The 23,844-nt window shown below is 40.6% G+C and overlaps 1 protein-coding gene across 18 annotated transcripts in view; it reads right to left on the bottom strand.

Annotated features, from left to right (window-relative positions):
• Positions 1-23,844, bottom strand: part of NRXN3 (neurexin 3) — a gene marked incomplete at both ends in the record, with an annotated part of 1,625,679 nt that overhangs the window by 573,981 nt on the left and 1,027,854 nt on the right. For 4 of the 18 annotated variants that reach the window (XM_082616780.1, XM_082616781.1, XM_082616782.1 and 1 more), the window contains one exon: positions 7,246-7,906. The exons of the other annotated variants lie outside the window; for them this stretch is intronic. In XM_082616780.1, the coding sequence (XP_082472906.1) occupies positions 7,246-7,495 (250 nt within the window). Of the gene's footprint in view, positions 1-7,245; positions 7,907-23,844 lie in introns of those variants that run through there. 18 annotated transcript variants of the gene reach the window in all.

The raw sequence follows: 23,844 nt of genomic DNA, 5'->3' as shown, positions 1-23,844 counted from the left end.
GATTATTTCTTCCTCCTTGTTTGAGCTGTGCAGACAGCCAGACCCTGCCTATCTCCTCCCCCTTCTCTTCTTTGACAACATCAAATGACAAAGGTGCAAAGCAAATAAATGTTAAGTAAAACACTGACACCGGTTCAGTTTAATGCTTTGCTCTGTCAACCTGCTCTACTGCTTAGCAACCATGGTGGCTCACCCCAGTTCATTTTCATTTTAATGTGCCACACAGAAAAGCTGCCTAAATATATACCCTCGGTTCTGAAGCATATAATCTGTAAACTACAGGAACAGGCGGATCATTTCCATTAGTTTCTTATGTAGCAAAAACCACAATTTGCACCCAAAACATGTAATTATATTCAAATTTTGAAAGACTGCCTGGGAAATAGTTGAAATTCATAGTTTGGGGGGAAGTCACTCAGGAGTATACACCATTATGTTTTAACGTGGGGGGTGGCTGACAGGAATATTTCAAAACAGTAAAAAAGGGAGGGTGCGGACAGTATCTCAGAAAAGGTGGCTTTCGGGGTTCTGGAGGTTTTATGTTCATACAGCCCCTCAACAGCTGGTGAGCAAAGGGTGGGAACTGGGGCAGGGAATGTGTCTTTGAACAATAACTGGGCTGTGGCTTCAGATGAGAAACAGAGACAGGTGAACACACAAGTCATCTGCCCCCTGCTTTCTGGCCAGTGAGGCCCAACCAGGACAGGAAATGTCTCCCTGCATGGGAACCAACCCGAATATGAGCACTTTCTCACACTAGGGTCTCCCATTGAGGAGACCTTCAGAACACCCAAGAATCCTAGCTCTTGGCACAAAGCCAGACACCTACTAGAAGAATACATATGAAACATTAATTTCACAGAAGGCCAGGAAAATCCAAGGCTGGCAGAATCCATTCCTACAGGACTTAATCTGGTTAAGAGGAGATCAACCTGAAGCAAAAGGTCTTGGAGGAAGGAGAAGGCGGCATTCGTGCTGTAGAGTAAAAGGGTGATGGACGTAGCGTCGTACTGCCTGGGTTCCCAGCTGATTCTGATACTGATGGGAGGCCCTTGTCTAAGTCCCCACTTTGGCCATCTGGAACATCAGAGGATCAGATAATCCCTAAACTCATTGTGTTTGTTGTCTGTTTCTTGAGACGACGGTCTGTCAGGGAGAACAAAAAGACCAAGAGCCTTGTGGTCAGAACCAGGTTTGAAGCCTGGCTCTACCCCGACCTTGATCAAGGCACTTAAGCTCTCTGAGTCTCACTGTTTTTATTTATGAAACGGCGGTAACCTTATTAAGGTCAAGGATTGTGAGATTAAATGAAATTATATACGTAAAGCATTGGAAGAGTGCCTGGTACACAGGAGGTGTGCGTTATATGTTGTCATATGATCCCAGCAAGTCTTTCGCAAAAACTCTTAACTGTAAGTAGAAATAAACCACCTGCTCTGTATAAACTCAGTTGCTATTCTGCCCCCTGCCCTGATATGGCCAAACACAGCAGAGCATTTTAAACACAATGCAGAGCTCCTTTCTAGTATTAAAAAGGCGTGTTTAAATGAAAGCTGCATTCTTTCTGTCTCTGCGTGACTGTGGTGAAGTTGGATTGTGGGCTTTACAACATCACAGTGTGTCCCTCTTGTACATTATGCTGCTTCTGGTGGAGAGAGAAGAGAAAACCTGGCTGTGGCTGTGGCTTTGGCATAAGTTATTATCATAGTCAAGAAAACAGACCTACAAAATACTGGCAGACCTGTTGAACTCAGACAGGTTGAAGATACACAGTGGTGTCTTTAAAGACGTACAGATTGGAGAATCATGCCGTCCTAGTTTTGAGAAAGGAAAAGAGTGAGCCACTGTAGTTCATAAAGGAAGTCCCTGGTAGAGCAGGGACGCCAGGCCTGGAATGGCAGCCGGTCTCAAGAGAGAGCCATTGAGTGTGGGTATTAGAGTTTGTCTGCAGAGCACGGGGCTGTAGTCAGACAGAATTAGCCTGTGTGCACATCAAGGTAGAGACTCAGTCACAAGAGATAAACCAAGAGGAAAGCAAACACAAATATTAACTACAGTTACTGGTGTTGTTTTCTCCATAGATGTAAATAGGATTTTTCCTGAGGAAGCCCCATCTTATCAATTTTGTAAATTGCTGCCACTGTCATGGAAGGTTTTATTTTCCCACAGTGAAAGTCTGAACTGAGTTCAACAGAGATGCACTGAACAGTACATTTTTACTTTGCAACGACTGGGTCCTGGGGGAGGAAGAGGAGTGTTATGGGCTGAACTGTGTGCCCACAAAATTCATGTGTGGAAGCCTAGACCCCCAGAACTTCAGAATACAACTATATTTGGAGATAGGGCCTTTAAAGAGGTGATTAGGTTAAAATGGGACCTTTGAGTGGAACTTAATCCAATCTGACCAGTGTCCTTATTAGAAGAGGAAATTCCGACATACAAGGAAACACTGGGGATGCATGAACACAGAGGAAAGACCCCTCGAAGACACAGCAAGAAGGTGGCCACCTGCAAGCCAAGGAGAGAGGACTCAGAAGAAGCCAAATCTGCCACCACTGTGATCTTGGACTTCTAGCCTCCAGATCTGTGAGAAAATAAAGTTCTATTGTTGAAGCTACCCAGTCCGTTTTTTGGTGTTGATTTTTTTTTTTAATGGCAGCCCTAACAAACTAATACAGGAAGGGAAGTATGATTAAGTTCAAGTTTAATCTTGAGAAATCTGCCTCCCTCCCAGATCACATAGAGTCCTAGCGAAGTAAGCTTTCTGAGATCTGATAAATTCCTTCATTAAAATGTAAAATAAAATATGTTATGTCTTACAGATTCAAAATCAGACAAGAAAACAATAAAGGTCTTACTACTAAATTCCAGCCATCAGCCAGTTTGGTGAAGGGTTTTGTTCTGTTATGTTTTTCCTGAAAGGAATTGTTCCAATTCTCTCATCTCTTCTCCCTCTGATATGGCAGGCCTCACCTCCAACCACCAACCCCCGCACAATGATCCATGTTGAAAGTCCTGAAGAAATTTACACTGGGATAGTATAATCTTCCTACGGTGGCCTTTAAAGAACAAGTTAATCTCCAGACCCACCACTTGCCAGCAAATTTTAGAGAAGCCAAACAATGCATCTAGAGGAGACAGAGAAAAAGAAACCAATTTAATTAATTCATCACCAAGGCCAAAGACATATAAATCTTATCATTTTATCTGTCAACCAACACTCTGAATTATTCAGCAATCTGAATCCCAAGAAGGAAGGGAGAGAGAAAATGGTTAGAAAGCAGCTGGCTGAGCAAAAGAAAGTGCTCAGTAGATCAGAGCAAAACCAGCCCCGTGGCTGGAAAAACTTCAGAGGTGGGTCTCTGTGACAATGAATGAGAAGCATAATTTCTTAAAGAAAGACTCCAGGCTCATGGGCCACAAGGGGGACTACCACCGCTGTCTTTGCTAAGGTGACTCAAAGAGGATTTATGTTGTCCCACCTACACACACACACACACACACACACACACATACAGGTTTCTGAGCAAGAGACTTTCCTCTAAATACATTGTGGTATATTCCCTTGTAAAATTGAGTTTTAGGTTTTCAACTAGGTACCCCCAAATGCCTAAAGAGACAGAAAGGTCTGCTATTTTATGGAAAATAAAATATAAGGAGCATACTAAACCTAGGCTCTGTAGAGAAAACTTTTTCTAAACTATAAGTATTAAAATATTTTTAAGTAGATGTGCATTGGATTTCTTAAAGGTGGGAGAGAGGAAAGCAAATATACGAAACTCTCCTATGAAACTGAAGGTTGGTAAACAAATGTATTTTAGTATTTATATGTCCCATACCACTAAATTATCCAGGAGTTTCAATAAGCATGATATATAAGTATGAAAATAAAGTTGAGGATGAAAAATACCTGTAGGGTTATTCTGAATAACAGAACAATGTGAATCTGCATTTCACAAGGGATATTTAGATTTTATATTAATTAATTTGGTTGGGTATCTGGATCCTTGTCCCATCCCTCAAATTTTTAAAATTTTTAGAATCACTTATCTTTCACAGATGATCCAAATACTTCTGAAATTATCCCGTGCTGAACAATACAATGTCTTATTTAGTTTTCTATCCTTAGCAGGTTACACACAGCCTGGCACATAGTAAATACCCAATAAATGTTAGTTCAATAGAAGAGAGCATGAAAGAAAGCAGGGAGCCTGAAGGAAGGGACTGAGCAATGGGGAAAAGCTTACTAGACTCCAGTTGAGAAGAGAGTTAATTGTATCTGAAGACACAACCTTAACCTGAGACTATATTGGATACCCCGGGCAGGTGTGGCCTTAGTCTCCCCAACTTATAAAGGAGCTCAGCCTGCTTTAGGCTGCCCTGGGATCAAGATTTTAGGCAAATCTATACATAATCAATTTTTTAAAGATCAGAACCAAGCATGGGTAGGAGAACAGCTGTTTGGAGAATTTCTCTTTCCTCCATCTGTTTTAGTGTGTGTCTCACTATAGGGCTGGATGTTTTAGAAGGAGGGGTGGCAAAAACTCATTAACGGGCAGCTCTGAGGACCTCTGGTTTCTCAGGAAATATGCAAAGTGAACAAGGGTAGAAAAAACAAGCAAAGGAAAAAAATCTCTCTTGAGTCCAGAGAAGGTTCTTGAACTCAACGCTCTAGTTTTCATTGTATACCAGAATGAAAGGCATTTACTTCCTCACAGACAGTATAGACTGCTCCTTTTAACGCTGGAATAGGGTTGGCAGAAAACTATTAGTAACAACCATTAGTCTCATGGTGCTATGCCTCCTACCACCTCCATCTAAAAGATTTTTTAAAACAATTGCTGTTAGCTAAGCCTTTGTCTTGGACTAGGGGAAAGCAAGTGTACTCTAAGTAAGAATCAGAGGAGCATTAACGGAGCACCAACGGGTCTCCTGGTCCTTTCAGGGAGAAAAGGGCACAGCTTAGATAAGGGATTGAAGCCAGAGTTTGGGGTATCTTGTTGCTTGCTGCTTCTCTTGATTTCAAGCTCAAAAACATTAATTAAATATGCAAGGAGCCTGCTTAATATAGATGCATTCAGTCTCTAAGCCCAGCTCAGTGGGATGGGACTTCAGGATTGAAAGAAGATACTGCAAAGTTGATTTCATGAGCTTTCTTGTCTCAGTCATGCCAGATCCTGAAGTTCACTGCATTCTCAGCTCTGGGCATCTAAGGGCCTCTTCTAGGGTCTCTAGTCATTTATTTACTTTGTTCTCCTTTTCCATCGTACTGAATCTTATCAGATGTAGGTTAATGTGAAAGAAGATGGAACCAGAAGATTTAGAGGGTACTGAGCAACTGGTCAATGAAGAAATGAATAGAGAACAGTTGTTTTTAACCTGTGCTGGCTCAACCCCTTTTGCCCCTTTAGCTGAGAGAGAGAGAGAGAGAGAGAGAGCGAGTGAGCAAGTGCCAGAGAGAAAGAAAGAGATTGACAGACCTAGGAAACCCCGGTAAGTATTGCAAATTCCATCACTTAACTAGTAGCTGCTCTTAACTGTTTACATCCCGAACAGAAAACACGGAGACCTTGCCAGCCTATAACCTCTAACTAATACATAATCTTCGTCTCCCTGCTGATCATTTACACTAATTAGCAAAATTTAGCTAATTATCGCTGAGCGTTTCTGTGTTTAATTACGGCTATTAGGAATAGTCTGTCTGGCTTCCTCCATCTCCCATCCCCTCTTTTTCTTTCCCAATCTTTACAATCCCACCCCCACTCCCAGTCCCTCTCCTCCTTAGGAGCTAACATTTTCTATTTCCATGAAATTGCTTTTGCATTTTTCGTGGTTGTGGTTCTTTCCTCTCCTAGGATGGTTTTTTTTTTTTTTCTTTTTTTGAAAGCTTACACCCGACCTAGCAGGAGTCACAGAGAAAACAGCAACCAGATCAAGATCAAGCATTCCCTCCTTCCCACCACCCGCCTCCACCAACCTTACAAGCTCTGAGCTGCTTGACAACTCCATCAAATAAAATGTAAAGAGACAGTCAGAAAGAGCCGGAGTACGTGCTGGCATTTTCTCAATGTGCTTCCACTTAACGCTACAGAGAGCACAGAGCAGAAACCCAGGGCTAGGAGGCAGTGGGAAGGACTGACATTCCGAACGCAGTCTGTATGTTAGAGGCCTTCACAATACAAGCTAGGGCAGGGGACCTCTAGTGTGGCTTTCTCTCGCTGCCCCCCAGAGGGCTGCTCCTGCAGTTGGGTTCTGTGATCCCCGTTCTCCTCACCATCAGGGTGCGGTGCATAGTAAACAAATAATGAAGCTCCCTTCTTTAGAACAGTTTACTACAGCAAGAGCCTACCTCGGGGCAGACATCACCCTCTCAGAGGCAGCCTGCTCAAAGCTGAATATCATTTTAAGAGCCATAGATCTCTTCCTTCAATCACTATGCTAGGAGGGTCATTTAGAGCAAAACATATTGTACTTATATTGTGTGAACAAACCCACCCATGCTACCTTTAATTGAAATAACATTTCCATAGATGGTGGAACTGAAGGGGCAATAATATACACTTGGTTAAATTATAAATGGACTTTGCCTTATCTTATACATTGCTTCCTCTTGGGTAGTTAGCAGTATTAGGTGTACAGTTTTCATGATAGCTGCTCCCTCCTTCTGACATGTGGACAAACATAAAGTGGCCCAAATGAACAATAATGACCACCGGTTATTAAAGATTACACTCAGCTACTTTCCCCCACCCCCCGACCTTTACCACATAGGCCACTTTATAGCAGTTCAATCAACTTCAGGCTGAAGACCTAAGGATTCCTGCTGTCTGCTATTTTCCCACGACTAGCTCTCAAACAAGATCAGAGAGAAGAAGGGTGAAAGCAGGGTGAATGAATGAATTCTCAAAAGTGCAGCACTGGGGACTTATCTGACCAAGTTGTCTGCCATCATGGGGGGTGAAGCAGGCAGAAGGTTGCAAAGGGGAGGATGCGGTGCTTGTGAAGCTATGAATAAGGGAGCCAAGGAGAGGAGGACCCATTAGAGAATATGGGGAGACTGGGGCAGAAAACTCTAGCCTTTTAGGGAGAAACTGGACATTTTCTTCCCTCATGCACATGCGATGCTTTTCATTATTTTAAATTCAATTTTTAAAATTCTCTTCCCACCCTTAACATTACCTGAAAGGCAAGTGGGTTAAGGAATTGCTATGCCCCATTAAAAGGATAAAGAGCAGAGAGACCCACCGTGCCCTCCTCGAAGGGAAACAGGGGAGCGATAGATAGAAATAGGCACTGAGTGATGCTTGCTGCCATGGAAATGGTGCTCGTGCTGAGAGTGAGACCCCGGCGAGGAAGAAGAGGAGGAGGAGGAGAAGGGTACATTAGAGGAACTCCACACGGAGCTGATGATACATCCCCAGAAGAGGGACCAGATCCCAAGCGTCCAGGCCGGCCGGCGAGGAGGGCTCCGTCTCGCGTGGATTCTCAGGTGCATGGTCAACACACTGGGCCACCACAGATGGGCAGTTTGAATTCCAGCCAGTGAGCAATAATGAAGTTCATGATGCCCAGGGGCCCATCATAGCAGGAGGAAGACTTGGCCCAAATTTTGGAAAGAGGGAAGGAATAAGCGTTTTCAAGACAGATGATGAAAAAAAACACAAAAAAACAACAGCAACTACTACTTAAAAAATAAAAGGATATAAGGCAAAAGCTCCCCTTTCCTGGAGCTGAAATTTAGGATGTCAAAGTCCACCCAGGTGTAGCAGCCCTCCTAGGGAGCCCCGGGACGCCACACATGTCAGGGGAGGCCAGGCGCAGCTCCTGATCTCTGGGCACCTCAGGCCGGATGACTTAACGGCACACTCCGGGAAGCCACACAGAGGAAAGGTGGAAACGAAGGAAAAGGAGGAGGCAGCAGGAGACCCAAGGAGGCTCAGGTTAGTTTATCCCAACATCCAAGCAGTTTGAACATTTTTTTTTTTTTCGTTTTCCACTCCCATGCGATGCAATGCAGAACTGCCAGGCAAAGGGGGGGCTGCGGTGGGAGACTTCTTCGCGGGTTCCTCGCAGTCTCGGTGTAAGGGCACGGAGGCTGTTAACCCTGCGCTTTCTGGAAGAGCTCCACGGAGCAGCCGCCTGCGTCCTGGGTTTCCCAACTGGATGAAAAGCAGCAGCAGCAGCCGGAGGAAGAGAACAAGAAGGACCGGAGAGAGAGAAGAAGAGGAGAAGGAACCGGGCGCGGAGCAGCCACCCAAACCAACAGTGGCACGGGGCGCGGAGAGGTGGGTGGGCGAGCAGGGAAGGCGCGAGAGGAGGTGCCCGATAGGCGGCAGGGGTGGCCAAGAGGGGGGCGGGCGCCTGCAAAGTGCGCGGCCCTGGGAGGTACAGGTGAAGTGAAGCGAGGAGTTGGGGAACCGAATTCACAAATGGGCAAGTCGTATGCAAATAGCACACTCCCGAGAGCAAATCAGTGCCGCCCGAGCGCTCTGCCGAGGGACTGGCTGGCTCCGAGGAAGGAGGGGCCCGAGCGACCCGGAATCCCTGCCCTCCCCATTCAAGTACACGCTCGCTCGCTCGCCCGCTCGTCTACACCCGCGCGAGCCTCCCGCACAGCCCCCCACCCTCCTCACGCTCCGCTCCTTATGAGCACGCGCGCGCGTGTGTGAGGCGGGCAGACGGACCCTGCGCCTTTGATCACCTTGTCCCTTCTCCTCTCCCAGGCGCAGTAAGCCAAACTCCGGCGACTGGGGAAGAAAAACTGCAGGCGGCGGCTAAGGCTAAAGTAGTCCCAAATAGAAATGAAAATAACCCCCTTGAGTAGCAGAAGCGCCGGGACGTCTGCACACGGTGGTGCCGCAGGTGCTCCCCCTGAGCTGATGGTCAGCACCGCGCGGCCACTCTCCCGGGTGTGCCTCTCTGGGGGGGGGGGTTCGGATGCCCAGGGCCCACCCGAGGGGCGAATGGCGGAAACGCGTCTTGGTTCTCAAAGGGGAAGGCAGAGGGGTGGACCGGGAACTCCGGAGGGTGAGAGGTTTGATGGCTGGAGGCCCTTCCATCCCTGGTAAACAGGATGCTCTTGGAATTCAGGACCCAGGGGTTAGCGCCCGTGCTGGCTGACCTGGTCAAAGAACTTCAGGAGAGGTGAGGGCTGCATCTGCTGGCCTGTCCTGGACTGGCCTTAGAGGTGCTGCCCCAGGTGGGTGAAGCTTTTGGGCCTCCAGGACTCTGGGCACTAAAGAGAGTGAGGCTTTTACATCCAGGCTGAACCTGCAGGGGAGAGCGGGAGTGGCAGGAAGAAGCTTGGCGCACCTGTTGTGGCCATCTGTTACTCCAGGAGAAAGCTGACCCAGGGCTCTGCCAGGGAATGGTAACATTCTGGATGAGGCAGCCTCCATTCTACGCCCCCTCTCTCCGCCGCCCAACTTCTCCTAACTATGCTGTTCAGCAGGAGACAGAAACCCAACAGCCTCCTAGACTCTGGGGGCTTGCTGGCTCTGACTCCTTCCTTCCCACTCACCTTGGTTACAAAAGCACACACTATATATATATATTTTTGGGGGGGCAGGTGGAGATGGAGGAGGGAGGTGAGGGAATAATACTTGCTGGTTAAATCGTATCATGACATTTGCTGGTTAAATCGTGTGTGTGTGTATATATATATATATGTATATATATACATATATATATATATGTATATATATACATATATATATATATATATATATATATATATATATATATATAACAATTAGGGGGCATTCCTTTTTTAAAAAGGAGTTTATAGCAACTATTATACTTCTGCTCTCAATAAACATTTCACCCCCCCTGACTGAGAATAAGGGATTAAGACAGTCCTATTCATTCTTGGGGCACCTCGAGGAGACACTGAAGAAGTTAGCATTACCTGTCTCTAACGTAAAGATACCAAACCTATGAATGATTTGTCTTCAAGATCAAATATATAAGTTCATTTCAGAATTTATGATGGTGACTCGGTACTTTGGTTATGAAATTGGTGTTCTCCTAAGGATCCCTGCTGCCCATGGTAAATGGTGCATGGTCATCCCACCTGTTCTGGCTCTCAGCTGTTAAGGGTGATTCAAGATCCACAGCCTCCAATGGGATAGCCCTCACTCATGATCTTTCATGCCTTTGGGTGGTGGCCCACAAACACAATGTTTTAAACTAGCAACATGTACCCAGGAAAAGCACAATAAGAGAGAGGGGTGATTTATGGAGACTGGGTTTAAACCTGTTTCCTCCTCTGTAAAATGGGAATAATTCCTCCCTTTATGAGTTCTTGGGAGTATTAAATGAGATAATGTATACACAGCATCTGGCCATAGCGCCAGACAAAGAGTGGCAGTACTTGTTGTCTAATACAAAAATAAGCTAAAGCTCCAAGAAGGTTAAGTACATATTTAGGGTCTCAGGCTACTGTTAGGACAAAAGTGAGAAAAATATATATATTAAGCATCCTCCCTTAAGGCAGATGATAATTCCCATTCAAGGGACTTCCCTGGTGGTAAGAATCCACCTGCCAAGGCAGGGGACACGGGTTCGATCCCTGGTCCAGGAAGATCCCACATACCGTGGAGCAACTAAGCCTGTGCGCCACAACTACTGAGCCTGTGCTCTAGAGCCCGCGAGCCACCACTACTGAGCCCATGTGCCACAACTACTGAAGCCGGCATGCCTGGAGCCCAGGTTCCGCAACAAGAGAAGCCACCGCAAGGAGAAGCCCGTGTACTGCAACAAAGAGTAGCCCCCGCTGGCCGCAACTAGAGAAACCCTGTGCGCAGCAACAAAGACCCAATGCAGCCAAAAATAAATAAAATTAAATCTTAAAAAAAAAAAAATTCCCATTCAATCCAACCACTCCTTGATTTTGTCCTCCAGATGGAGCCCCACTGCACTTTGGACTTAGTCTAACTCTGTAACGTGGCCTTGAAGAGACCTAGATGACCTGGCTTATACCTAATTCTCCAACTCCATCTTCTGCCAGATGACCCCTTACTCACTACCTTCCAGTCTCCAAGACCCACTTTTTGCTCTTTGAATGTGCCAAGTTGTTTCCCAACTCAAGGCCTTTATACTTGCTGTCCCCTCTTCTCTGGAACACTTTTCCCTAAGATTTTCATGTGATTGGTTCATTGGAGACATCACCTCCTCAGAGGCCCTCTCTGGCCCTCATCTAAAGTTAGCCACCACCACCCTGAAAGGCACTTTATCCCATTACTTTGTTCTATTTCCTTCGAAGCACTCTCCGCTTTCTGAAATTATTTTATTTATAATTGTTCATAGTCTATCTCCTTAAAAAGACTGTAAGTTCCCTGAAAGCTGAAACTTTGTCTTGGTCTCCCCTATATCTTCTGTGTGTGGAAGAGTGGGTAGCACATAGTAGAAGCTCGGTAAATATTTGCTGAATTAATGAATCCAGTGAATCAATTGCCAACCTCATACTCAGATTTTTATATAGCATTCATTCCACTGACATATTTAGCTGGCTTTAGTGACACTGATCCCCAGAGACACACATTTCCAGAGGTGATGAGTTGACCACCTCTCCACTTAACGTTTTTCTTCTTTTCTAAATTGGCACTGAGTGTTGGAGACTGTTTTTTTTTTTTTTTTTTCCTTCATCCCAAGGAAGGATGGGAAGCTTAGATGTACCTTCCAATCAATTCTCTGCTAGGGAACAAAGTGAAAAATAAAGCCTTAATGCAGTACAAAATCTGGAAATGCTGCTGGTGCATCACAGCTGGAACTATTCATTTTACCTGTCATGCTTATAATTATTTATTTACTTTTTGCAAAATGTCAAAAGAAGTATCTATGGATTCCAGTAAGGCTGATTCCATTTGGGGACTGAGTTAAATACTGAGAAGACTTATCAGAGGACAAATGCAAGACTGGTTTATTTTACTTCTTAAACTTTAAAGAAATAATCCACAATTATCCTGATAAAATGAATGTCCTCCAATTTAACATATTATTGAATTTTTTTTTCATTTGTTTTCTATCCCTCCTCTCTCTTCCTCCAGTCAACACATTCTTACTTAGACTTCTTCTAATTCCCATCATTCTCAGGTCTATTAGAGTTTATATTAGGCTGGTATATTAAGTATTTTTTCTTAGGTTTTTAGCTCCAGAGATAACTCCTAGACACAGCCTGCATCTATAGTTCCAGCTGAAGGATTTGTCATCACCTGGACTACCACCAAAAGCTCCCCTCTTTCCTCCTGAGTTGTCTTTTCTAGTGGGCCCTTTGAATGAGAACACTTAGGAATGAGCTCCAGGATGAAGATGAGAGTCTACTTTTAAGATAGAAAGGAAGAGAAATAGATTTAGAAACGTTATGCTCACCACAGATTTAAAGTTGAAAAGTATAAATAATTTCACAGGAACAACCACGCTTAGCTCCACTTGGATAAACCCTCATGGCATCCTAACCAGACTTTTTGGAACCTTAAGTTTCTGAATGGAATGCAGTTTCAAAAAACAAAAGAAGCCTGTGGCTGGATGTGCCTAGTTAATAGCTTGGTTTCTCTATTGTTTCAATCTGCAGAATTTGGCATTATAGATTTCTTCCCTCTGTTTTAATATCCCTGCTTCTCCTCTCCCCGAAAAAGACTGTCTCAAGATAAGGTACGAGAATCCTGACCCATCTGACATTCTCTGTCTTCCTTTGGTGGGTACCTCAGTTATAATGTAGTCTGGGGAATCTTCTGGCTCCTAAAATAAGCCTCATGATAGTACTTAATCGTGTCAGGTGCCAGGAATCTAATGTGGCTCTGCCCTGTCAGTCTCTCACAATACATTTTGTCTCTGCATGTGCCTTCTCTCACTTGCACAGACTCTGACTTTCCACTTTGCTGCTGGCAGGAGACACCCATCCGGTTGTTTGTTGCAAGTACAGCTAATCTGACTGCACAGACACAGAAAACACTGGAGCAGTCTGTTTCTGTGTGAGCCCTATACTCCAGTGAGGGCCCTTTTCTCCCCAAATATAAAGAGTAGAAATCCTTACTTTTTCTCTTGAAACAGAGTTCCAAAAAGTTAAGTTTAGGGAGGAGGGAAAATAAAAACAAAAACGACTAAACTCTCATAATGTGAAATGAAATAAAAGTCCTGAAAAAATACAGGTGACTGTTAACATGGCTATAAATATATCCAAGTGTTCCATAAAACAGTCGAACTATGCTTTATTATATGTCAGTAGGTTTATTTATAGCCACATAATTCATCCTTCTGCTCATTTACTTAAGAAAGCCATCCTGCAAAAAGGCAGACTTTGACGATACTTTACATTTGGGAGTATAAAATAGAAGCTTTATCCTTTTAAGTATCACTCCTACATGTATTTGACTAAAAAAATGAAGACAATGGCATTGTTGTATAATTTTATAGTTTAGAGAATATATATGTGGCTTCTGTTCCTTTAACTTATCCTTCATATAAACATCCATAGTTGTTTTCTAATCCTCCTTGTGGCTGAAATGGGGATATCAGAAGTTTGGATGTTGAGAAAAATCACTCTGGGAAATTTTCCCAGTCTCTTGATCAAGGGCACTGGGATATCTGCTTTGTTAGAATCTCACACATTTCTTTAAGGAAAAGAAAAAAATATGAAATATTCCTGTGTAAACTTTAGCCAGCTTTGTTCGCAATCCAAGTGAAATTATTTTACCATGGAAACAAATGTTGCTTTTAGTCAAGGACAGAATTCAATTACTTCCTCATAGAGAGATTTGGACATTTAAACCCCTGTTAGTCTTCTCTAAGCTTACACTGGCTATCAGAGATCATGTAAATCTTTATCCAGTTTTAATGACTCAAACAATGTGAATGATTGTTTTATAATAACAGAAGTAATAATATCATTTGTATGTCTATAAAAAATTATCAAATCAAAAATTTAGGAGAGACTTTGAGAGTGCATACAGATTTTGATTTTGGGCTCTGGTGCTTGACTGCCTAGGCTCAAATCCTGATTTTGCTTGTTAGCGGCTGTGAAAAATGTTGGCAAGATCCTTAGCCCCTCTGTATCACAGCCTCTCCATCTGAAAAATGGGAATAATCATACTATCTATCCAAAAGATTTGTTGTGAGGATTTAGAAAGGTATCATCTGTAAACTGTGTATAAACAGTGCCTGGCACACAGTAAATGGTCAATAAATGTGAGTAATGAAAATAACTGTCTTTTTCTCCAGAGGACTCCTTGAAATTTATCTCTGCTGATGGTTTTCCCTTCTTGTTGACAAATCTGAAGAGGACTGAATAAACAAAAAGCTCCCCTTGCAATTCCCAAACATAGAATGGAAAGTCACTCCCATGTGTTACCCGACTCATTGGATTCTCTTTGCCCATATTTTGCAGAATGGGGAGCAGCTTAATCACATCTTTCTCACAAATATCCTTCAAGCCAACTCCAAAACAATAAAGCTCACCATGGCCCCAGAACCAGATAATATGGACTACCAGAACCCAGCCCTGTTTCATAGCTAATCATTTTCCAGCAGAGGGTGGAACTCACACAATCTCCGTCTGCTTTGGGATCTGGAAGGGCTCTCTGGCTACTTCTTTCCCATCTCTTTATTTTCTCACCCTCTTTTCTTAAATAAACAAGAAATTCCAATTATTTAGCCTTCCCCCTAAAAAGCATGGCTTCTAAATCTTTTAATAATTTCCACTGGATTTATCTGGTATTTCATTAGAATTCAGTAATTTTTTTAAGTTACTGAGAATGTACCTCTGAACTAGGTTCTACTTAGTATAGAAAGAAACAATTATTTTGCTGCATCAATTGATCTATTTCATGAACATTACATTTATGCTAACCATGGGCAAGGCACCAGGTGAAGTGCTGGACTTCCAGGGGACTCCGGCATGAAAAAGAAAATATTTAAGGGCTTAAGAAGTTTATAATCTAGCAGGAAAAAGCCATCAAAACAAATAAAACAAACCATAAATTCCATCCATATATTCAGCTTCCCAAATACAATGTGCTATTAGAATAAAGGTATAAACAAAGTATACAGAAGAATAGAGAATGGAATTAATCCACTGTAGTGAGAAAAAGGAGTATCAGGTGGGATTCATATACAAGGTGACAAGTGACCCTAATGTCAAAGGACTAGAGTTCAAAACCTCATCTACTACTTGGCCCTGAGACCTCGAGCAAGTTACTTTAAACTCACTGAGCCTATTTCCTCAATAGTATAAACATGAATAATTCAAAACTCACAGGATTGTTTTGAGGGTTAAATGAGAAGATATATTTGAAAAGAATATTGTAAACGTTCAGTTTAACTATTACCATGAACCTGGACTTGAACGATTTCAAATAGGCAGAGAAGCAGAAATGTAAAAGTAAGGAGATTATCAATGTGGGATGGAATCAGCCCCAGAGGGCTTCCCAGTGGAGGAAAGCTTTAAGCTTAGCTTTCACTTGTTTAGATTTTGCTAAATTCTGAAAATCTCAATGGGGACAACTTTTTATTTCAAAAAAAAAAAAAGCACAGGTGTTTCATGGGATAAGGAAAGGCAACAAAAGGAAAGGAAAGGAAAGGAAGAGAAAGGAAGCACAGGAAGAAAATGAAAGGGGGGAAGGGGAGGGAGAGGAGGGGGAAGGGGAGGGAGAGGAGAGGAGAAGAAACTCACATGTTGGAAACTATGTTTTTTATCTCAAATGACAGGGTTCCCCTATTCAGAGATGTCAAATAAATACCATATAAATAAAAAGTTAAATTGTAGCATAGCCAGGAGTTTTCCTTTGTTCAATTTCTTCCACACAATTACTTGTCAGATACTAAAATACCCATTGGGTCCAATTCATAAACTTTTAATTCTAGGAACATCATAGTTCAAGCATCCATCTCATTCAAGTGTCTATCTTACAACTCCATGAAGAGTATATATTCTAAGACAGAGGCACAGATTTAAAATAACTGGCCATTTTCATTTTCTCTTTGATATGATGTAGTCTTAAACCCACTTAACAGAGAAATCTTGGTGGGGGGTGGGGAATGAGATGAATGTTCCCCAAACAGAAGGTACGAAGTGTTATCTAAGCAGTTCCAAAAATGTCTGCAAGGTGAGTAACAAGGGCATTTCTCAGTGGTACTAAGGATTTAACCCTTTCCAAAACTGACGGTGAGGACAGGGGAATATTGAGATGTAAGTTTACATCACAGTAAGAGAAACAGGATGTTCTTAAAATAGATGAAACAGCATTATGATAACAATATTTTGCCATTTCCAATCTGAAAAAGCAGAATTTGTTGTTCTTTCCTATCCTCTGTTAACATTTGTCACATTCTATTACTATCAGTTGGGTTTATATCTGGGTCCCCTACATGACTTATAGACGAATCATGTAGGGAGCTGGGACCTCATCCTAGAGTCAAACGGCTTAAGTTCCAGGGCCAGATAGCATATGTTCAAATCCCTGCTCCATTATTTAATAGCTGTGTGACCTTGGGCAAGTTGCCTATCCTCTGAAAGCCTGTTTTCTCATCAGTAGAATGGAGATCACAATATTCCCTATCTCAAACTTAGCACAAAACCAGGACAGACATTCAATGGATGTTTGTGAAATAGTACTGACATACATTTAATTACTATAGGAGAGAACATTTTGTAGATAGATAGATAGATATAGATACATACATACTTACATACATACATAGGATATATATATCTCCAAAATATGCAAGCATCTCATTATAAGGAAGAACTTTTCAACATTTGGAGCCATTACAAAATTGGAAGGGATGCCTTGCAAGGCAGTGGGCTCTCCATCACAGGAAATGTTCAAGCAGTAGATGCCTTTTAGGGACACTGAAGTTGCTGTCTTGCAGTAAATGAGAGGATGGAGTATATAACCTCTAAGTTTCTTTTCAAATTTATATATAATACCAATTAAAATTTCTTTTCAAATTTATATTTGCCCTTAACAACTGCATTTACTTAAATGTAATCTCTTGGCTTTATTTTGAGGCTTAAAACAAATTCCTTCATGCTACAAAAATCATAGCACACTGGTGTTTATTAAAACCTCACACAATGAAGTGAGAAATTTTAGACTTCTGTAAAATGAATCTAGTATTGTTGCACTAAAACTTCATTTTTCATTATTGCATGCAGTACAAGTTGTCTTTAGACAAATTAACAATTTTATGTTTCTATTTTAAACAACAAAGATTACTGTGGTTTTTTTTTCTCCCCCAACTAGCAACACCTACACAGCTGCTGTTCCTGTGATCTAAGAGGACATTTTTCATTGGTGAAGAGCTCATTGCTATGGGAAAAGTAAGCTGGCTTGCTTGCCCTATTGTCCTTTATCTCCCAGCAGGGAATCCTGGTGGACTGAATGTAAATAAAACTGAATTCGCTTAAATAAAGACATGTGTCTTAAAAATCCTGAACAAAAAGCAAAACTACTCTTCTCTCTCTAACCAAGACAAGGCCATTCCTCCTCAATAACTGGTTTGGACAAGAAAAAGAAAGGTATTCAGAAGACACTTAACAAAGTTAGAGAAACTGAGATACTTAGACAGAGAATGACTTGTTTAATAACACACACCATTTCAGTGTCAGAAGAAGCTGAAATATTCCTCTAGAATATTACTCTATAGAGTGTAGCATGCATGGCTCCTACAGCAACATCAATATAAAATAAGATTATAAGAAAAATAATTATCCAGTAAGAAGATTATCCACCATAAGCGACAGTTAATAGACACAAGAGTGGGAGAATAAGAAACCCAGGAATGTGAGATTACAGAACAATCTGAAAGAAATTGTCCCCCCAAGTGGTTGAAATGACTAAATAAAGAAATTATAGAAACCATAGAGGAGAAAAAAAAAAAGAATGTGATAATAGGCATACTTAAGAAAGAGCTAAAATCATTTGGAAATGCAACACAGTCAATGAAATTTTTTTTTAAAAGTCAGTGGATTGGGCTTCCCTGGTGGCGCAGTGGTTGAGAGTCCACCTTCCGATTCAGGGGACATGGGTTCATGCCCCGGTCCAGGAAGATCCCACATGCTGCAGAGCAGCTGGGCCTGTGAGCCATGGCCGCTGAGTCTGCACGTCTGGACCCTGTGCTCCGCAACAGGAGAGGCCACAACAGTGAAAGGCCCACGTATCGCAAAAAAAAAAAAAAAAAAAAAGTCAGTGGATAGATTATGTAAATGTAGTCAAAGAGAGAATTAATGAAATAGAAGAAAGAACTAAAGAAACTTCCTAAAATGGAACACAGAGGGAAAAAGATTTAGATAATACAAAAGAGGGTAAGAATTATGAAAAATCAAATGAAAAGTTCAACATACATCTATTAAGATTTCTAGAAGAAGAAAGTAGAGAAAATGGGGCAAAGGGTAATATTCAAAATGATAACAATTTGGAAATTTTTTATATTTAAGTAATGTGAATTCTTATATTAAAGGATTCTAAGCAGGAAAAAAAAAAAAAACAGAGAAAGAGAGAGAGAAATAGCCACACCTTGGTTCATCATCATGAAACCAAAAACACCAAAACTAAGATAAAAATCTTAAAATCAACATATGACTTTTAAGTAAAGCTCACAAGACAATGAATATAATAGCTTTGTGTTGAAAGAAAAATGCCTTTCAATCTAGATTTATTTAACTAGGCAGATCGTTTAAGAGTGGAGGCAAACCTAAGACATTTTCAAATGAAGGAAGTTTGATTAAGCTTACCACTCACAGATGATCACCAGCATAACCACTAAAGGACATACTTCAGTATAAAGAAAATAATCCCAGAGAAAGGGAGTGACATTCAAAAGTAAATGATGGGTAAAAGGAACTGGTATGATAGGTCTAAATTTAAGTAAGCATTGTGTAACTACCACTACCATCACTGTCAACAACTTGTTTGTGGTGGCTTCAAAACAAGAATAATAATCAACATTTTCTTAATGCTTATAAGCTAGGTATTATTATTGTCCCTATCTTATAACTGGGGAAAGGAGGTACACATTGTCACTTGCCATAGCTAGTAGATGGTAGAGCCAGGATTTGAACCCAAGTCACCTATGTACTGAATCTATGGTCTAAATTAATTTACTCTTCTGTTGTTAAATGCTACACAAGTAATGTATGCAACTTCCAACTCACATCTTAAGAGAATGACACTTGCTTTCTAAGTGCTTTCTACTTCCTCTTTGTCCCTTTTCTGGAATGCAGATGTGGAGATAAGCCAACTTCACCATGTGAATGAGGACATTATATCTATTTTCTTTTGGTTGACATTTGACAGATATATTAATTAGGACATTGATTTGTCAGTTTTTAACTGAGACCACATAACTAGGTTTAAGCAACACAGAAGGTTCCTTTATCTCACACAGAAAAGCCTAAACTGGTAAGTGGCCCAAGGCAGCATGACCAAGAAATAAGAAAAAAGTAACCTGTGGCTATGTATGACCTAGAGAAGTATAATTACCATACCCTCAAATCAATATTCTAACAACTGTACTTGGCAAATGTTAACCAAAAGGAAACAGATTCAGAAATATTACTGTCAGACAAAATAGACATTATCACCAAAAATGTTATCATTGTGACCTGAGGGTTATCATTATAACCCAGGGGATATAACAGTCCTGAATCTGTATGTACCTAATAACATAGCCTAAAAATATATAAAACACATATTGATAGACTGAAAAAACTGACAAACCCATGATCAAAAACCCCACTAAAATGTATGTTCCATGGAGGTGGATATTTTTGTTTGATTACTGCTAATTTCCAGGACTTACAACAATGCTTAACCCATGTTAAGAGCTTAATAACTATTTATTGAATATAAATACTATATCCTTCTTGTTAAAACTTACAGAATAAGCTGGGAGAAAAAGGCTATAACTCTTTTAAAAAGCATAATTAGAAGACCAGAAATAAAAGACATACCTACAACCCTGGATAAACAATTAGAGGGTCCCATCCTTTCAAAAACATGAGACATAATGTAAAAAGTAGTCATGTATTAGAATCATAAATAAATAATGAAGAATCATAATTATATTCCATATCTTCTGACCACAATGCAGTAACAGTCAAAATCAATTACAAAAAAATATGCAATATTTGTGACTGAACAAATTACATAATCTCTCATTTTATCAATAAAATGAGAAAATTAGATAAATAAAAATGATAAATGAAAGGAGATACATTCATGTGTGCTTAAAAATATTCTGTCCTTAATTATCACTTTCTGTATATAATGGAATATTAGAGGGATGCTTTCAGAAAGAGACCTGAAATCAAATTCTTCTAATTTTCTCCTTTTCAAAAATAATAATGCTCATCACAAGTTATATAACATACATATCAAAATGCTTGCTCTGTAATGAAATAAAGCAAATTACATACAAATGGTTGGTTCAGAGTGCTGGCTATTAGATGATAGTTTACACATCCTTTGTGTTCTTTTGTGCAGCACTTAAAGCCAAAAAATATGTTTCATATAAACAACTTTCAATTATATATATAAGAATTAAATGATGCCCAAAGTATTTGCATTAGACATTGATTCATATTAGATAGTGTCTGGGCAATTTATACTTTACAGACTAAAAATAGTTTGTGTTCACTATCTGAAAACGGAAAGGCCACCTAGGGTTGCATTTAATTAGTTGCTAATCCACAATATATTCTGTATTCAGATAACCTGTAGCTATTCATAAAATTATTGGAGTTTTAGGAAATACAAATAAATAAATTACTTCCTGTGCTCCTGTCACAAATGACAGCCAAGCTCTTTATCTCGGAAGTTACTCCCTTCACTTTGTAGGTCAGAAGGAGTCCCCAGAACATTTACACCAATCTTGTTACTATTTTATGAATAGAGAAGATGTTCATTTCCCGAGATTGCCAGTCTTTACTCCAAAATCCAAGAACCTGACAAAATCAATTATAATTTTAAAAACTACTGCTCAATCTGGAAACTAAATGCCATGAAAATGCATCTGACGCCCTCTGATTTTTGATCCTCTCTAAGTGAAAATCCTGGAAACCATATTCGAAAAGAGAACTTTTGATGTGAGCAATATCATCATTAACAATAAGGTACATGGAGTTTATTTTTAAGCCATAAAAGAAAGAGAAAGAAGACAAAAAGCATATATATATATGAAACTTGGAGCTAGAGAAAATTGGAAGGCTTTTGAAAAGTTATACCAGAAGAAAGACCACATTTTTGTCCCCTTAAACCAAGTTTTAATGAAGAAGGGACTCTATTATGTATGATTTCCAATGGTTTTAATATGGTGTGGTCGAGAGATGTATTTGTCATGCTGTTTTAGAAATGGAAATAGCTGGATTTTAATTCTTTGCTCTAACATTAATTGCCAGACATTAAGCAACTCAGTCATAGGCTATCTCATATGGATTATGAGTTTTTTAAAATTTAAATGTGGCAGGGGGCATGGGATGAATTGGGAGATTGGGATTGACATATATACTCATATGTATAAAATAGACAACTAAAAGAACCTGTTGTATCAAAAATAAATAAATAAAATAAAATTCAAGAATTAAAAAAATAAATAAAATTTAAATCTGTATAATAGAAACTGAGGCTAACAAGTACACAGATTTGAGATAATACCTGTTTATTCCCCTTGCTTTACCTCTCCCCAGCCTTGCTTGGCCAACAACTCACTTGTTAATTTCAAGCAAATGAATGCAGAAGACGAAGCGTTTGCTGTGGATTTTCTAGGAATCAAGAAGAAGATTCATAGGGGAGTGATGGTATGAGAGGCAGAAGTCTTCAGTGCCATGTATCTTAGCCCAATTCAGGGAGAGTGGGCCACTTCATCCAAGGGAGTGTGTCTGTGCAGCAGTAAAGGATCACAGAGGGAGTCATGGTGCTTGACAGGCGCAACTTCCTAAAATGCTACCTTGTTGGTATGGAGAAGATGAACACAGAAAGGTGGGTGCATCCAAAAAGAGAAGGACAAAAGGACAGTGTGCTCTTGGGTGGTGCTGAATATTCTTGGAGGGTCTGTAACACCACTAACAGGTTTGACTCATTGCTAAATAAATTAAAGTGTCACAGAGTCATGGTGAAGCTTTAGGAATAACAACATCCAGCACATTTTTTAACCCTCTTCTCTTTGAAAGTCTCTTCCTGAGCTCCTGCTGGGACTAGGGGAGTTAGGGGTGGGTGTACAATGGCCGTTGCTTTGGGAGTTACTCAGCGGATGGTGGTTACTAAATGTGATGTTGGGGGAGCGATAATAAATTTTAAAAACTACATGAAACTCTTGGCCTTTTCTCCTCAGCCCCCACTCTCCCACTACAGTGAAAAGAAAATCGGGACTAGCAGAAATAGCCAACCCCACCTGCCCCACCCCCAGTTACCAGATGTGGAAGACACTTCTGGTTGCTTGATTTACGTCATAGGAAGATGATTTCATGCATGGCCCAAAGAAAAACAAAAACTAAAAATATTTATGGGTTATTATAATTTCTTCTCCCCCAACTCATTCTCTTCCCCAGTATGTACAACCCTTGACCAGGGCTCTTGATGACCAATTCCAAACAAAGTTAATTTATTTCAACATACCAAGTTTTTAAATAGTTTTTTTGTTTTGTTTTGTTTTTGTTTGTTTTTACTACGAAAAACAAACAAACCAAAACAAAAAACCTCTGTGAAAGTGTTCCTTCTAATAAGAACAGTAGCATAAAGATTTTGGTTATCAATTATAAATCCCCATTTCAGAAAGCATCATAGTTGATTCTAATTTTTGATAGACCTATTTGTGTCTTTTTTGATGTGGAGGAGATTTGAAAGATGCTTTGATTCACCTAACTGTTAACTATTACTCTCTGCAATGCATTTACCAAGTTGGGGTTTGGTATAGACTGAATTTTGTTTCCCTAAAATTCATATGTTGAAACTCTAATCCCTAAATGTGGCTGTTTTTGGAGAAAGGACCCTTAAAGAGATACTTAAAATTAAATGATGTCATAAAGGTGGGAACCTGATCCAATAGGATCCATGTCCTTAGAAGAAGCAGCAGCAACACCAAGAGTATGCAGGCATGGAGAGAAGGGCCATGTGAAGACAAGAGAGAAAGTGGCATCTGCAAGTCAAGGAGAGAAGAAGCCTCAGGAGAAACTTCACCTACTGGCACCTGGATCTTGGATTTCCAGTTCCAGAACTATGAGAAAGTACACTTCTGTTATTTAAGCCAGTCTGTTGTATTTTGTTATACAGCCTGAGCTGACCAATACAAGGCTTTGGATAATAATAATGACATTTGTGGAATTAGGGACATTCAAATCCATAAAGAACCTTAGAGCTCACTTGGCCCAAGATTTCTTAGCCTGGAGTTCAAGGAACTGCTATGAAGAGGGCCACCTCTTTGCACACTTCTGAAGGGTTATCAACAGTCATATGAATTGTGCCCCTTAGAGTTATATAATTCTAAACTACATATTTATGTAGTGCATAATATCTATGGTTGAATATGACAACCTTGAAAATGGTCTGTAAAACTCCTTCCTGAAACTACATTCAATTTAGTCTGGTTGTGCATTTCTTTTTCCTGGAAAAAAGGTGCAAAGTTTTCTTCAGATTTTTAAAGAAGTTCATGACCCCCTAATTATTTAAGAACTACTGATTACTTCAAATCCCTCATTTTACAGATGAGTAAACTGAATTCTAGAAAGAGAAAGTGCTCAAAGATGCATAAAAACATGAGTAAAATAAGATCTATATCTCTTACCTACTGATTTGATTGTTAACATGTTCCTGCTTACCTCTGGTTACTAGTGAATAAGATCACACACACACA

This window comes from Mesoplodon mirus (assembly GCF_964341445.2).
Source record: "Mesoplodon mirus genome assembly, chromosome: 4".
In the NCBI taxonomy this organism is placed as follows: domain Eukaryota; kingdom Metazoa; phylum Chordata; class Mammalia; order Artiodactyla; family Ziphiidae; genus Mesoplodon; species Mesoplodon mirus.
This window is presented reverse-complemented; position numbering and strand designations above follow the sequence as displayed.